Source organism: Sipha flava, unplaced genomic scaffold (genome assembly GCF_003268045.1).
Source record: "Sipha flava isolate LNK unplaced genomic scaffold, YSA_version1 202_pilon_pilon, whole genome shotgun sequence".
Classification (NCBI taxonomy): Eukaryota; Metazoa; Arthropoda; class Insecta; order Hemiptera; family Aphididae; genus Sipha; species Sipha flava.
This window is the reverse complement of record NW_020272797.1, coordinates 120248-137391: the sequence shown is the minus strand read 5'-3', so window position 1 is coordinate 137391 and position 17144 is coordinate 120248. Positions and strand designations below refer to the sequence as shown.

The 17144-nt window shown below is 27.3% G+C and overlaps 3 protein-coding genes across 5 annotated transcripts; 1 reads left to right on the top strand and 2 right to left on the bottom strand.

Annotated features, from left to right (window-relative positions):
* Positions 1-353: 353 nt before the first annotated feature.
* Positions 354-2138, bottom strand: LOC112682358 (alpha-ketoglutarate-dependent dioxygenase alkB homolog 6). Its single transcript, XM_025552931.1, has 5 exons — positions 1968-2138; positions 1735-1911; positions 1526-1633; positions 1362-1454; positions 354-660 (listed from the first exon to the last, which is right to left on the bottom strand). Exons 1-5 carry the CDS (start codon positions 2004-2006, stop codon positions 376-378), a joined length of 702 nt encoding a protein of 233 aa, XP_025408716.1. The 5' UTR covers positions 2007-2138; the 3' UTR covers positions 354-375.
* A 229-nt stretch (positions 2139-2367) lies between these two features.
* On the top strand, positions 2368-6442 carry LOC112682357 (acetyl-CoA acetyltransferase, mitochondrial). Its single transcript, XM_025552930.1, has 10 exons — positions 2368-2505; positions 2628-2665; positions 2772-2921; positions 4879-4993; positions 5060-5253; positions 5324-5528; positions 5592-5677; positions 5743-5931; positions 5989-6146; positions 6221-6442. Exons 2-10 carry the CDS (start codon positions 2642-2644, stop codon positions 6339-6341), a joined length of 1242 nt encoding a protein of 413 aa, XP_025408715.1. The 5' UTR covers positions 2368-2505; positions 2628-2641; the 3' UTR covers positions 6342-6442.
* A 155-nt stretch (positions 6443-6597) lies between these two features.
* LOC112682333 (alanine--tRNA ligase, mitochondrial) lies at positions 6598-10941 on the bottom strand. Of its 3 annotated transcripts, XM_025552886.1 has the most exons (15): positions 10776-10941; positions 10221-10436; positions 9974-10147; positions 9770-9918; positions 9526-9690; positions 9315-9459; positions 9122-9249; positions 8907-9060; positions 8589-8841; positions 8096-8531; positions 7840-8030; positions 7360-7763; positions 7149-7300; positions 6889-7084; positions 6598-6823 (listed from the first exon to the last, which is right to left on the bottom strand). In XM_025552886.1, the coding sequence occupies exons 2-15, from the start codon at positions 10416-10418 to the stop codon at positions 6632-6634; spliced, it is 2937 nt and encodes a 978-aa protein (XP_025408671.1). In that variant the 5' UTR covers positions 10419-10436; positions 10776-10941; the 3' UTR covers positions 6598-6631. The 3 variants fall into 3 exon arrangements, with proteins under 3 accessions (XP_025408671.1, XP_025408673.1, XP_025408672.1); XM_025552887.1 differs by lacking the exon at positions 6598-6823 and having other exon boundaries at positions 6993-7084; positions 7146-7300; XM_025552888.1 differs by lacking the exons at positions 9770-9918; positions 10221-10436; positions 10776-10941 and having other exon boundaries at positions 9974-10067.
* Between the last annotated feature and the right edge of the window lie 6203 nt (positions 10942-17144).

Here is a 17144-nt window from a genome sequence, read left to right as displayed (position 1 = left end):
TTTTTGTGTGACGTGGTTTTGCCATATTTGCAATATCGCAATATTTTATTAATTTACAAGTGTAAAATTTTGATTGTGTCTGTATGCTGTAAATAACCTTGAGTCTAGTATTCAGGTTTTGATGTCAACCTGCTTTGATATTGTTTGTAAATCTTGATTTTTATTATATAATTACAATTGAATACCAACAGTAGGGATGTGCACCTTAGAAAAAAATTGATTTACCATCTACTTTTAATCATAAAGAAATATATTTATATATACATAAAGAAAAGTTATAACTGTAAATATTACAAATTTGATTAATTATTTAAGTGAATTTTAAAATATATTTAAACAATTAATGTATATTTTTGTGTTTTGAAGTGCAAGATTTTACTTTTTTTTAATCAAAGAATTCAAATTTAATTTTGACACTTTTGGAACATTTCTTATAGTTAATGATATACGTTTGCTTCTTATTAATGATTCTCCGTTTTGCATGTACGATCCACAACATTTTAAATTGGAAATACTATCATTTATAATATCAGTTGTTATTTCTTCTATTCCATGCATATAGTTGTTATACATTTTTTCCTGCAGAACAAGTAAACTTCTTCGTTCCAATAATAAACTATAGACCTTCTTAGTTGAGAATTTGTTAGATTCTTTATCGATCTATATTAAATATATATAATCAAAAACATGAATAAAAGAATTAACATATAAATTATAAATCAGTGCTGTAAACAAAAACCAATATGCTTAACCATTTTTCTATTTATAAAATCTAAAATTATGTAATATATAAATGTTAATTTCTCCTAATTCTTAAATGCTATATTTTAAAATGTGATGTTTTTTGGTAAGTTTCATTTTATTAAACATCTTAAATATATTCAAATTACGAAGAAGCTTTTGAAATTATACATAATTTTAAATGGTTACATACGTATGGATTACAAATGAAATGTTTCTAACAGTGTTGAAGCATAATCAAACTAAAAAGATAAACAAATTCTGAATAATAACCACATTTATTCTTCACAACTATGACTCCTGAGTCGACTGACAATAAATGGAGATATTTTTTGATATTTTATTAATAATACCAAGATGGGGCTAGTCATTTATTATTATTATAACCCCAATATATATTGAGATATACATGATGTTAGGACAATATATATTTTATACTTAAGAATGATGCACAAATGCTTTAACACTAAATAAAATCTTGACTTTTCTTTAAGATTTAGAAGAAAAAATGAAGGTAGGTTATATATTGTTTCAATTATTGTAACAGTACTTTTGGTTTTTAAATTTTATTTTTTTTACTTATGCTTCAATGATATCAAATGATAGTTATGTGATCTTACCTCAGTAAATGGTTTATAAAAATTCAATACTGTGTGAGATCCACAACTAATAGTACTTATAGTTGGAAAAAATAAATTGCCATCCAAATGAGGCTAAAGAATAAATACAATAATAAATTATTAACTATAGTTAAAATAACTTAAAATAATTTATAAAAATATACCATGATTCCTTGTTCTGGTAAGTATTCATTAATTAGCACATGATTTGGCCTATTTGTTTCGGGAAACACTCTTAAACTTTCTATTTTATCAATAAATCCATTTAACCACTATTTTATAATATTTACGCATCAACATTTTATTATAATAAATAAGTTTTTAACAATTAACTATTTAGTTTTTTACCAATGAAATCAATGTTAATACTTGCATTTGGAATTTTTTCCGGTATAAGTCCTTTAGCATGAACAATGCCACCCCAATTTTGAAGTCTTCTATTTGATAATTGACACCATTTTGGCTTGGGTGCACTATTTACTTTATCTATAATGTAATTTTCCTGTTCTTCAGTAATAAAATTTGGTATATAATAAGCTACATCTTCAATCTTAAACAACAATATATATTAGCAAAAGTTCCTACACTAAATCTCATAATAATTACCGTATTCAACTTCTTTTCCTTCAAATCTATAGGCACCATTTTTTAAATAAAATTAGAATATTAAATAAACATACTGAGCATTACGAGTGATGACTAAAAATTCAAATTGAACGTGTTTCTGATAAGACATATCATTGATTATAGGATAAATAATATTTATAAACTTAAATTTATTTTATAACATAGACTTTTTACTTAGTATAAGGTCTATGTTTTATAATCAATGGTATATTATATGAAACATGGAGAAGGATGGTGAACTAATCAGTACATCAGGTCCAAGGGTGTTAGATTACTATATAATAACTTTAAAACAAAACTGAATTGATAACAAAACTACATGTTATCATTGATTAAATGTAATTATATATTTAATCAACAATGTTATTGTTACTTATATAATGCACTTTGGATTTTATAGTGTCACATAAGGTTATACCAAGGTATTTTTTAGTTCATTATTCATTAAATTCATAATACATAAGTTGTATTTGGTAATCAGAATTACTGAAATAACATCATAATACTAAATTTATTTGTAAGTAAAAACACCATGAATAAAGTTTTTTAATTTTATAATTAAATATATAATAGTATAGTAATCATTATTCTGAATAAAATAATATTTTCCTTTTATGAATAATATTTTTCTCTTTTTAGTGTAATAAACCATCATGTTCAAGTTCAAAATAGGAAAGGTATAATAATAAAACAAATTATAATGGTTTTAATAGGAATTAAATAAAATTCCGATTGTAATTTGAAAATGTAACAGTAATTCTAAAAATAATTTTTGTATTTTAGATTTTTAAGAAAAGTACCACGCGATGCATATCAACAACTTCAATTTTGAAGGATGTGTTCATTGTGAGTGCGACAAGAACTCCAATAGGGTCTTTTGGTGGATCATTGAAGAGTTTATCTGCTACAAAATTAGGTGCTATAGCTATTCAAGTAAGTTTTAATTTAAAATAATTGAATTAATTATTCTTTTAAAAATTTGAAATTAAAACTTATAAATATTTTATAAATCTATTATACTTAAATTTATTTCCAATGTATCTTATGTAAGAACACATTTGGCAACATCTCTTACTCCACTTACTGTGACCTTTAATTTTACCCACACTCATTAGATAGTTAAGATTTTTTACTTATTTCTATAAATCAATTATATTAATAGCCAATTGGCAATAATGAATATGCAAACTTCATGCAAGTTTCATAAATATATTTTTGTATGAGAAATTATATAGTGAATCTTTCAAATAATCACCAATCACCTTTTGAAGGTTTTCAATAGAAACTTTACTATACTTACACTTCGCTGAATAATATTGATAAGTACGTCGTACCAAACTTTGCATTTTATATCTTTGAAGCATAGAGTAACCTAACCTTTGAAGATTGAAATTTCTAGAATGAAGCTTTAGGGAATATTTTATACGACATCCTCCCCATTTTCAAACATTGTGGATCTTTCTAGAAAATTCTATAACTTTCTCTTTCACAATTATTGCAATACAAAAATATTGAGGGCCTTAAAAACTATCCTATTCATATCTACACGCCGCCGACGATAAAACACACACAATAGAAAAAAGGTCAGATTACAGGTAGCTATATAGATACTATCGCGGTCGGTCGCGGGAATACCCGAAATCCACCATACAATTATACATAAGTATGTAAATTTATAAAAAAGTTAATACATTAAAAAATTTGAGACGAAAACTATCCTATCTTTTAAGTTGAACCAAATTACACACGATGTAAAAAATTTCATCATGATCGGTTCATTAGTTTCGGAGTTCATTCCGGACAAACACTGTGACACGAGATTTTTATATATAAGATGGACTCATCTTGTCGATTTTATTTTTGAGATAGAGACAAATTAATTCAAACTTATTAAAAAAATCAGTTTTCAACAAATCAATGATGTCTAACTATCCTTCATTCAAACCAACTTGGATACAAGTTACCACTGTGATGATATCTATGATATGACCATTTGAAATACTTTTTTGAAATTTATTTTTCTAGAAATTTCATTTTGAAATTCAAAGGTATGTATGTAACAGAAATTTAATTTCAAGCAATTGAGGTCAGGTTTGGTTTAGATGAAAGGTAATTTCTTATACTTAAGCGAGCTTGGTTTAAATTAATACCAACAAGGTTAGCTCTTTTCTTATATATGTACACACACACATATATATAATATATTATATATAAGAAAATGCCTAGGTGGGTTTTGGGTGTTAAAACCCTCTCTCCTCTGAAATCTTCACAAATTTAGAAAAAAGGATTGCTTAATATATTCAAGTTATTACAAACATTTACCAGGGTTATTTATATAATCCATTGTCAATCGATCTAGTACTGTAAAATTAATTATTACTAAAATTAATATCTAATTAAATACATTTAAAATATGTGGTAATAAAAATTATTTGTATTATAATATTATATTTTTAATATATGTTTTCAACTTATATTAGATAATATCATACTAACACAGTTATTATTTAGATAGGTTTGATAGCTTAACAAAAAGGGCTTTAACCCCTATGTGTTATATTTAATTTTTATTTTCGTATTTATTTATTTATATATTACCCTTTTCATTATTTGAATATATCAAATTGTGCTAAAAAGTGTAGGTACATTAAAAATTTGTAATTGTCTGTTTTATTATGGAAATCGATAAAGTTTATTCTTTGCTACACATTTTTGTTTATTTAAAAAATGTATATATGCTCACATATTATATATTTTTCTCTGAGTATAAGCATTAAAAAAAAAACAGAGAACAGGTATATGTCATATATCTCACTATAATACTACATAATTCATAAAATACTGAAAAATCATATAAGATAAGTATTATTCATTATATTTTTCTTACCAGTCTGCTGTTGAACGATCTGGCATTTCTAAAGATAAAATTCAAGAGGTTTTTATGGGTAACGTATGCCAGGGTGGTGTTGGGCAAGCACCTGCTAGACAAGCTACCATATTTGCTGGTGAATTTAATTAATTATTTATTGTATTTAATTGTTTGATATTAAACCATTAAATATAATTTTCAGGATTACCTAAATCAACTATATGTACAACTATAAATAAAGTTTGTGCTTCTGGAATGAAATCTATTATGCTGGCGTCTCAAAGTCTTATATGTGACCATCAACAAATAGTAATTGCTGGTGGCATGGAATCTATGTCTAATGTGCCATTTTATTTAGCCAGAGGAGATACAAAATATGGTGGTGTGAATTTATCTGTTCGTTTATTATTAAATTATTTCATTTATAGATATACTATAACTATTGAATTAATTACTATTTTATTAGGATGGAATTGTTTTTGATGGTTTAACCGATGTCTATAATAAAATTCATATGGGAAGTTGTGCTGAAAATACAGCTAAACAGTTAGGCATTAGTAGAATACAACAAGATGATTTTGCCATAAGTAGTTACAAGAAAAGTGCTGATTCATGGAAACAAGGAATTTTTACTCAAGAAATAGTTCCAGTTAATGTCCCACAAAAAAAAGGTATTTAGTTGATTTTTTTTTTTTTTAATAAGCATCAGTTGAAAGTAATTTCAACCTCTTTAGATAAACCTGATATTGTTGTGTTGGAAGATGAAGAATTTAAAAGAGTGGATTTTGATAAGTTTAAAAAATTGAATACAGTGTTTCAAGTAAATATTGGGTGGTTAAAATTGTATAGATTTTATATAATATTGATCTATATGTTTCATTTTAGAAAGAAAATGGAACAGTTACTGCTGGAAATGCATCGACAATTAATGATGGTGCTGCAGCTGTAGTGTTGACGAATGAAAAAATTGTCAAAGAATTAAATTTGAAACCTTTAGCTCGAATAATTGCATTTCAAGATGGTGCTACTGACCCTATTGATTTTCCTATTGCACCAGCATTTGCAATCCCTAAAGTGTGAATGGTAATTTTGTGTACTTTCATCAGTTTAAATACTATTATTTAATTTCAGTTATTAAGTAAAAGTGGCTTATCCAAAGATGAGATAGCATTGTGGGAAATAAATGAAGCATTCAGTGTAGTTGTTTTAGCTAATATAATGAAATTGGATCTTGATCCATCCAAAGTCAATGTACATGGTGGTGCTGTTAGCTTAGGCCATCCCATTGGGTAAATACATTGCAATACAATAATTAATAATTATAACCAGGCAAAAAAAAAAAAAATGTTATTTTTATTTTTAGTATGTCTGGTGCCAGGCTTGTAGTTCACTTGGCTCATGCATTGAAATCAGGACAAAAAGGTGTAGCTTCTATTTGCAATGGTGGAGGTGGAGCATCATCAATTCTTATTGAACGTTTATAATTTTTGTTTATATAATTTTTAATAAACACCACTATTTCACTTTAAGTTCACAAATATTATATTATTATGAATATAGTGAAATAGTGAGTAAAGACTGCAATTTTATTTTTTTTTTTCGACTATTAAATTATGGTTATTTTCATATATTGAATTGCATTAAAATAAAAGTGTATTTGTTATTTATTATAAAACTAAAATCGATAAATTTTCTTGAAAAACATTAAAATGTCAGTAATTTTATTAAAATTATAAGACTATTTTTTTATTAATACATTTTAATAATATTGACCTTATTTCATAATATTAAAATAGTTTTTAGCATATTGAATCACATCATTAATTATCTCTCGTGCCTTATATTTATTTTCTTGTTTTACTTTAAACTCAATGAATTTATAGGCAGATTTATTTTTAAATTTAATTGATTTAATATTAAATTTGTACCAGAAGTCATCTAACCATTTCTCATCCACTGGGGCTTCCTATGATGAATAACAATAATAGATAATTTAATTATTTTAAAAGAAAAATCATTTGTAATATATACCTTTGGAATGTGAAAGTAAACATGAATTTTCTTATTGTTATATGTTAAAAATAAACAAGGTACTTCACCACAAATATTTTTGACATGTTCAAAATCAAAATAATCATCATCTAAGAAGTAAGCCATATCACAATCCACATAACCTATAGCATAGGAATCTTCACATAATTTTTTAACTGCATCTTCTAATATTTTTCTAAATTAATAGTTGAATAAAGTTAATTTAAGAGTATTAATAAACAGTTAATTATTATTACTACTTTTTCTTTTCTTTAACAAGTCTCTGAATATTTCTCTCTGTAGCCAAAATCTTCTTTTTTATTTGAATTTGAATGTTAAGTGGTATATAATTTTTAGAAATATTTTTCAGTTCTAATTTTAATTGATTCATATGATCTAGTAAAATATTGACCTAAAGTTAAAACAATTGATTAGAGGTGTTATGTAATTTTTAATAAATACTCTTGTTACCTTGGTTGGAGTTATGTTATTTAAGGTTATTGAATTTAATATACCTTCAAGATTATTAGATTTATTTAACACTTTTTCACCATTAATTCTTGCATCCTTGCATAAAGGTCCAGTTAATGCAATTAAGGTACATTCATGAGCAAGACATTTGTATTGAACTATGCAAAAATCTATTACATCCAAAGTATTTTGAATGTGTGTACCACAACACGCTTCTCTTGATATGTACAAATCATCAATATCATTATATATATCTATAACATGTACTTGATCATCTGGATAAACTTCTCCGGGAAGTAATGTAACTTTTATTTGATTTAAATCATTAGATGTCATTGTAGTTCTTTTAACTGATGCTCCAGATTGTATGAGATTATTAACTTTTTCTTCTACTAATAAAGCATCTACATAATTTATGAAAATATTCTCAATAATAAGAACACTATACTTGATTTAAACATCTTGTGAATTATTATTTACCTTCAGGAGAAAATGTTTGACCAAATAGTGCAAATGAAAAAGACAAGAAGTTATTTTTCACACAACTTGATAATTGAGTAGTTACAACCAAGTGCGAATTAATAACTGCATGTAATATGTGAACTGATGAATGAGCACGCATTAAACCAAGTCTATGGTTTGAATTTATTTCAATTGTCAATTCTTTTTCACTAAATATTTAAAATTATTAAATTTAAAAATTAATATTTAAAAACTGTAAATGTAAATTCAGTACTTTAATAATATCGGCCAATCAATTGAATTGATAAAATGCAATACAATACCATTTTCTTGTATTTTTTCCACATCATTAACATTAAATATTTTCCCATTATTAGTTTTTACAGTACCAATATCATGCTGTTGTCCACCAGCTTTACTATAAAAACAAGTCTTATCCAATACTAATGAAACTATAACTCCATGTTTTGTTATATCTGGCTCTGTCACAATGTTACCATTCATATCTATAATAGCTAGAAGTTTAGCAGTAACTACAGGTGATACATATGTTTGATTGCTATGACGAGTAATTTTATACTTGTAACTATCATCAGTTTTAGGAATATTTTGCATTGAATAATTATTGGATACTTTTTGTATGCATTTTATGCTTTTGGTTTGCAAATTTCTTAATTGCATTTCAAATTCATTCCAATTCACTGATAGGCCTATGAAAAAGTATATAACTTAAGTAATATTAATATTAAAATAACATGCATTCTTACCAATAGTTTCAGCTAGTTTCCCAATTGTTTTTTTATCAAGACCAAAAGCATCATACATAGTAAATGCTGGTATATGATTCAAATATTTGTGTTTAATTAAGTAACTACAAGCTGGAACAAATCCTGTACATTCTTCATATGGATTAAACTTCCTTAAGACTGGATATTTTTCAATAATAATTTTCCAATCTTTTGAAACTGACATTCTTAATTTATTAAATATAGTATATTCATGTTTTATTAAGTATTTCACCTAAAAAAAATTAATTTAATAATATAAGAATACGTAATGGACTAAATAGAATTAATAAATTTAACTTTTTTATTATTTTCAACCAATTCAGGATATGTATCACCAAGACTATTTACTATTTCGTCAGCAATATCATACAATAAAGTATATCCTGGTTGAATTTTAAAATGGGTTTCTGTCAATAAAAATGATTTCCGCATGATTCTTCTTAATTTATGGCTAAAATAATTTAAAATTGTTTTATTCCATTATTCTAATTTTATAACTATAAAAATACAACTTATGACTAGGAAGCATATTATCTGAGAGAGCAACAGTAATCATTCTCCCATGATCTGCCATGATCCGGTAATAAGTGTCTAAACTGGATTCATCAAATAGTCCTGTGTATTTTGATTTTCCATAAACCTATTAGGTAATTTTAAGTATACAATTTGCAAAAATTAATTTTGATTAATGTTCTGATTTCTCACATTAAATATTCTGTTGAATATAGGAGAAAATAAATCTGTATCATAAGTAGATGTCTTATTTTGCAGAACCATTGTCAATCGTTCCAAACCCATACCAGTATCTATGAAATAATTTGGTAACTTGTGTATAGAAGTTTTATTCTCTCTACAAAAAGCCTATTTATTTAATACTTAACTTCATAGTAAATTTAACTAATAAAATATAATTTACCGAGAATATTGTATAAAGACAATGTTCCAAAGTTCAATAAGATTTTTTCCGTCTGAAGGAGGATAATCTATGTGAATTTCTGTACAAGGACCACATGGTCCAATTTCTCCCATTTCCCAAAAGTTGTCACTTGCTCCACACATAATAATATTATTGTCACTCACTCTGTAATAATACACAATAATTACTACATTTGTAAATTAATATTAAGTTTTATTTTACATGTAAAAAGTAAAATATTAACCCAATCTGTTTCCATATATGACGAGTTTCATCATCAGACTCTATACCTAGAGATTTATCACCTTTAAACACAGTGCAATATAGATGCTTTTTGGGTAAATTAAACGGTGGTAAAGTCAATAAATTCCAAGCTAAACCACAAGCTTCAGCCTTAAAATATAATTTTAATAAACTTTTAAATACTTTTTAAATAAAATAATTCAACCTTGCCATAATGTCCGAATGACCAATTTCCTAGCATTTCAAAAAATGTATGGTGATATCCATCGGAGCCAACAATATTCAAATCATTGTGTTTACCACCAACTCTTATACACTTTTGACTATTTGCAATACAGTTAGCCTCTAAAGTTCTTTGTCCAAGTAATACATTCTTGAACTACACAAAAAAAAAATATTCAATCAAATTCATCAACATATATTTTTTTTTACAATTAGCTTAACATTCTTACCTGGCACATGCCAGAATTTACAAAGGCTATAGTTGGATCATTATACGGCACTACTGGACTTGATTTTATATATTTATGATTATTTTCCTTAACAAAATAATCAATGAAACGTTTACGTATTTCGTGTGAAGACAAAAATGACTTGTATCGTTTACTATTATCAATATATTTTAATGGTTTAATATTGAATTTGATCATTTCATTTCTTTTAGTTGACTGTATAAAAGAAATCATAACCATAAAGAATATAAATGATTTTTGGTAATAAAACATCAAAATGTTAGGAATAAAGTACATCATATTATTATAATATATTCCCATAGAATTTTATAAATGAACAAACTATAATTAAATTATTAGTTTCAATGAATAATAAATATTGATACTTCTTAATACTCAGAGTGAAATTGTATATAAAAATGTTATTAGTTAGGAATCCTAATAACCACACTACTTTAATTTCATATTTAAACCACAGAAGAATTACTTAATTTATAAAATTAAATATTAATATCATTGATTAAATTATTTAATCAACTATAACATGATACGTGCCTTTTTCAAAAATACTATGGTGCATTAAGAACTATATAGGTACCACAAGTTATATGATACATATAATATGTGTAAATCTTGGTGATATCCTGAAACAAAGTTTACAAAGGTTCAAATTAAAATCAAAAATAAACGTCCAAAGCATGAAATTTAAACTGGGCACAAGGGTAATCACTGATTAAGTTATCAGTAAATATAAATTGATAAAAGACAATCAACAGCTGTTTGATGATCAAGAAAGAATAAATATTTTGTAGACAAGTTTAATCATAGACAGGCCCGTATTTAGGGGGTGGGATGGATAGGCACATGCCCAGTGGCGTCAAAATATTTTAGCGAAATTAATTTTAAAAATAATATACCTAATAAAAAAAAAAAAATAAAACAATAAAAAAAATAAAATAGTATGTTTTATTATATTAAAATTTGAAAATTAAAAAAAAAATTGCATTTTTATTATATAATAACAGTGGCGTAGCCTAGGGGGGGGCTAAGGGGGCTATAGCCCCTCCCCATGGGCCGTGTTTATATATATAATGTATCTTGACTATTTAATAGAATCAATGGATGCTCGTTTTAATCAAAGGCTTATTGATGTTATGCCACTTGAAAGACTTATTCCGGCCAATTTAAATATGTATGACGATAAAAATATTATAAAAACTGCTAAAATATATGTCCAAGATCTCCATGATGATACCTCATCTACAATCAGAACTAACCTGTTCATATGGAGGCAACAATGGAGTCAAAATACTATTCCAAAACCGAATTCTGCTCTTGATTCACTCTATCATCACACCAATCTTCGACCTAACATTAAAATACTTTTATAATTATTCGCCACGTTACCAGTTACCTCTTTCACTCCGGAAAGAACGTTTTCAGCACTTCATCGCTTAAAATTTTTTTTAAGAAGCACCATGTCGGAAAACAGACTGAATGGATTAGCTATGGCTAATATAAATAAAAAAGAGCAATTCCATGAAAGTGAAATAATAACTGAATTTGCCAGAAATTCGCCTAAGAGGATGCAGCTGTCAGAGTGGAGCAAGTGACTGAACACTGAAACCAAAATTATTATTATTATTATTATAAATTATATATTAATAAATATTTTTAAAACTATACTAAAATGCTTGAATTACGTTTAGAAACTTAGCGGTAGATGGTGAGGGGGGGGGTTAAGGGTGAATTCTCGTATCCTCTCTTACCTTACTTATCCAAAAAAGTAGTTAGCCCCCCCCCATTTAAAAATCCTGGCTACGCCACTGTATTATAATGTTAATTAAAAAAAAAAGGAAATTGTATGTTTTATCCTTTTATATATAAAAGAACATGGCTTTTTATGTACCCATTTTGTGACGACACTATTTAACTTTTTTCCAATTTTTTTCACAGGATTATTCCAAATAACTTCCTAAGTACCACCACGTCACCCGATTTTTAAAATTTTGATTTTAAAGGGTTGAAATCGGTAAAAATAATTTTTTACATGTAATTTGTACATCTATATTCATATAATAACAATAGCAGTTGACCGATTACGGTTGCTATGACTTATGTAGGATTATATGAAAAACCGCGTTATTTTGACAACCACAAATAACCGAGATGACTCAATAAACTCGCTAATAATTAGTAGATTTTAAGCACTAAAAATGGATTACTTTTCTATTGATAGTTATTAATAGTGAAGAATCGGTACATTTTCCTACCAAGTTTTTAAATTCACAAACACCATCTGGTATGCCTCCTTATAAAATATCACTGAAAGCAGTGGCGGATCTAGGATTTTATCATGGGGGGAATATAAAATATTTTCATACATAATATGTTCCTATTGGTATTATAAGCTTTATTATACTAAATTTACAAAATAAAATTTAATTTTATTGATGATTGTGTCATTACTCTATGGCTGTATCCTGGGTTATGATATAAGAACAAGGTATATATCCGTAATCTGATATGAAGTTAGATACTAATGTATACTAGTATATCCTTCTTGGTTACGAAATAGTGAAAACGATATTATAATAAAATAATTTTTATTTAAATTGTGCATGCAAAAATTTTTTTATTAACTCTTGGCTCACGAGAGGGGGGATCTATCCCCCATATCCACTCCTGTAGATCCGCCACTGACTGAAGGTGGGAGTTCCAATTATATTATTGAGAAATTTCAATTCTCCTAGATTATGTAATGGGACTAGGCTCCGTGTAACCTCTCTTACAAAAAATATAATTGAAGCTGAAATTTTGACCGGATGTGCTAAGGGAGAAAAAATATTTTTACCGAAAATACCATTATACCCCAACGATTTTCCAATTAAGTTTAGAAGAGTTCAATTTTCAATAAAAGTCTGTTTTGCAATGACAATAAACAAAGCTCAAGGTCAGACTTTAACTTACTGTGGTGTAGATTTGGCAAATAATTGTTTTTCACATGGGCAATTGTATGTGACATTGTCTAGAGCTGGAAGATCTAACCGTTTATACGTTTATGCATCACAAAATAAAACTCAGAATGTGGTATACCAAGAGGTTTTGACTTAAGCCATATTAGAATTGAGCAACTACGTAAAGAGTCATTTGTAAATATTATCATTATTTTTATTTTATTTATAATTCAGCTACTACTAGGTACCGTAAAATGGGGTGTCTTCGGACAAGTGGGGTGACTCCGGACAAAACCATATTTTTGTAGTTTTCTTATAATTTTAGATTACAAGTTTGATAAAAGTTGAAAACTGATAATCCACGTTAATATCTATTATATCTTCCATATAATATAATATTTATTAATAACATAATATTATCATACCATATGTTATGGAGGTAAATATAAGATGTTCTATTTTTGGATTTTAAAATTATTAAACTTATAACAACTGTAGCATAACAGCAAATGTACGTATTTGATTTCGGTTTGCGGCAATCGACTCGCTAACTTGTCAGTAATAATGTACATGTGTGCAAATTGTTAGTTAATTTATCCTCACATTGAAGTGTTACATTGTTCAAATTAATTTAAAACGTGGGGTTACTTCGGACACGTAAATTACGATGCCCAGATCATACAAGAAAAAGGTAGGTGGCCGTTCTTATCAGAATTACGATCATCAGTGGCGCAACCAGGGGGGTGGACCCGGGTCTGGACCTCCCCCCCCCCTTGGTACGTATAATAGTATATTAATATCATATTCTAGATATATATATTATAATTTTTTATTATTTGTATATTAGTTTATTTTGTCAGACCCCCCTGTTGCGGACATACATGAATGTAGGTCCTTACGACTCTTACAGTACGGGCGGGTCCACATAAATTATAAATATTAGAGATCGCAGAATGATTATGAATAATATAATATTCGCAGTAATAGAAAGGAACTATTAGTTTAAAACAGAGGGTAACGCAAACACATATTACGAAGACAGGTAATATGTAATAAATATTAAAAACATTATTATAATTAGGCATCAGTAAGACATGTGTAAAAAGCGGATTCGTTAAGTGCACGGAATATAGATAATGGCAAGCCAGACGACAGATGACATGTGGTTGATATTGCTAGGTCCGAGTCACTAATGGATAATGCGCAAATAGTAATATTGACAAGGCCACTAAGGTAATCTGACATTTGGAAAACAACTTTCGCACAGCGTTGCACGGTTGATCTCCACGGGACCTAAGTATATAAGGGGGTTGGGAATAGACCAATATTCAGATGTGGTTTACATGTAGAGTCGCAAGCACCTTCACGCCACATTATTTCTTATATTAATGTTATTTTTATATGCTAAATAAACAGTTAAAATTTCAATTGAGTGTTTTATTGAAGTCTATCCTTTAAAAACTTAACCATCATATACGATTGAGCGACGGCACGCAACACCCCCATGAAAAATTCCTGATTGCGCTACTGACGATCATAATATAATTAAAAATGCAGTTGATGCCATTCGTTACAAAAAAATAACAATTCGACGTGCTTCTGAAGCGTTCGGAATACCAAAAAGTACAAAATGTGACCATTTAAATACAAACAAAATGATAAAAAAGCCTGGTGGACAACCAATTTTAAACACCGACGAAGGAAGTCAACTTGTAGAAGGATTATGAAATGTTCGGAGTATTCGGTCATATTTCGTTTTTTCACAAGTCAAAGATAACAGTAATATCACAAAGATGCAAGTAGTACGAAAGTTAGTGCCCAGTAAAATAATGAAACGGGGACATTTCATTTTTGACAAGATTGATGCAACTAATTTTCATTGAAGAAATAAAAATTTAAATACCTAATATAACATTTTATAAAAGTTTTGTTTGATAATTATTAGTTTATGTTTGAAAAGAAAAAATTTAATTTTAAGTTGACATTTTTATAAAAGTAAAAAATTATTTTTTTTAATTCAAAATATTTAATAAAATATGTTGTATTTATAGTAAAGTTTTTTTTTTTTGTTTAATCCGTCACATTTTTTAAAAAAAATATCTTTACTGTTCGGAGTCAACCAATATCATTTTTACATTGGTTTTTAATGAAATCAAATAAGTGTCCGAAGTCACCCCATTTTGCGGGTACCTCCGGACAAAATTAAACTTTAAAAAAGTGAGAACTTTAATAACTTTAATGATTACTCTTCTTCTATATGGTTTCAACATACCTAAAGAACATGGTATATTTTTTTCATAATTTTAGAAACAGTATATTGAGGTTAATTTATGAAAAAACGTTAAGATCTGTCCGGAGTCACCCCATTTTACGGTACTATTTAGCACTTGATAGCATTAAGTAAAAAATATTGTTTTCTTCTTTAAAACACAAAATTTTGTGTTGATTTAACAATTTCATTTTCAGTAAGCAAAAACTACACATGGGCGAAGCCAGGTAATTCAGCTAGTTATGTTATAATTTATTTAATTTGTTAATTAAAAAAAGTATTAAACGATTTCAGTGTCGGCTTGGCACACCAAATGCCCGTGGATCAGTTCTTTCAAGGGGCCCCCAAAAAATACATGACATTTTATTGAAATAACATATTAAATTACTTCTATAAATATACTTAACATTTTCCAATATGGAACCAAGGGCGGATATAAGAGGGTTAATGGGGGAAATTCCTCCACCAATGTTTCACAAAAAAAAGTGTCATATATTCCAATAGTTTTTTATTGAAATAGATGATGAACTTTTTTTTAATTAATAACTAACAAATTGCGCCTCTCCCCTGTTTAGTACCACTGTATCCGCCCTTATATGGATCATAATAAACAATTTAGTTAACTCATGAGTTAACTTATTAATATTAAATTAAATATAAAAGCAATTTTACAACTAATTATTTTTGACATACTTAATAAGAATTCTTTAATTAATAAAACACAATTTTTATATAAGTAATTTTTTTAATTCATTAGATGAATTAGCTATGGTCTCAATCAGTTGTTAGGTATCAATAGCTATATTTTTTTTTATAGCCATCAACATTAATGGGTAAGATGATTTTGGTGTAATGTTGAGTGAAGTTTTGTTTTTACACATTGAAGCTTTAAAAATACTCTTTCACAAGTTGTTTGTGTTGATGACAATAACAAAGCAAACTTAAAAATGATAAATAAATTTGACTGACACGCATAGACGGATATTTGGTTTCATCTGTGGGGGGGCTTAACATTTTTGTCTTATTTATTAGTGGAAACAAATATTTTTAATCGCTTCTGACGCTTCCACCTACTAACTATAGTAGTAGCTACTCCTACTTGATTTTAGTTGAGGCACCAAATATGTATATAGGTAATTAAAGCAGTTTTTGATAGAAAAATAAAACAATTTCAGTAATAATGAATAGGAATGTATTATCCTAAAATTAATTAATAATAATAATAGTCTTGAAAATAGAAATTAATATGTGATAGGAAGTATTGTTGTAGTGTGTATAGTGAACAAGATGAAAGAAAATATACTGAGATGGTTTGGGCATGTGATGAGACAAGAGGAAACAAATGCAAAAAGAGTTGTTATGAAAATGAACGTTGAAAGGAAAAAGAAAAGAAAAAAAATTGATGGCTAGATACGATTGAGAATGATATGAGGGCTGTTGGTGTGTGCGTAGGGGATGCAGAAAATCAAGACGAGTGGAGATTTAAGACAAGGGTGGCCAACCCCAAATAATTGGAAGAAAGGAAAGAAGAAGATATACCAGGAAAGAATGCAATTATCAATAATTATTCAAATCTATAAATTTAATTTCAATATTTCTCAATAATAATTTAACACAAAATATAATTTAGTTTATTTATTTTGATTTTAATTTATAATATATATTAATGACATTGATCTAACATAAAATAAAAATTTG

Bases quoted from the DNA above. Each gene is read 5' to 3' on its own strand.
- LOC112682358 (XM_025552931.1), bottom strand. From the start codon at position 2,006: ATGGTGCCTATAGATTTGAAGGAAAAGAAGTTGAATACG. The intron at 1,455-1,525 runs GTATATTTTTAT...TTTATTCTTTAG, and splicing joins TACCAGAACAAGGAATCATG to CCTCATTTGGATGGCAATTT. The intron at 661-1,361 runs GTAAGATCACAT...TATTTAATATAG, and splicing joins TTTATAAACCATTTACTGAG to ATCGATAAAGAATCTAACAA.
- LOC112682357 (XM_025552930.1), top strand. From the start codon at position 2,642: ATGTTCAAGTTCAAAATAGGAAAG. The intron at 4,994-5,059 runs GTGAATTTAATT...TATAATTTTCAG, and splicing joins ACAAGCTACCATATTTGCTG to GATTACCTAAATCAACTATA. The intron at 5,932-5,988 runs GTGTGAATGGTA...ATTTAATTTCAG, and splicing joins CAGCATTTGCAATCCCTAAA to TTATTAAGTAAAAGTGGCTT.
- LOC112682333 (XM_025552886.1), bottom strand. From the start codon at position 10,418: ATGATCAAATTCAATATTAAACCATTAAAATATATTGATAATAGTAAA. The intron at 7,764-7,839 runs GTAAATAATAAT...TAAATTATGTAG, and splicing joins TCAAACATTTTCTCCTGAAG to ATGCTTTATTAGTAGAAGAA. The intron at 7,085-7,148 runs GTAGTAATAATA...CTATTAATTTAG, and splicing joins CTTGTTAAAGAAAAGAAAAA to AAAAATATTAGAAGATGCAG.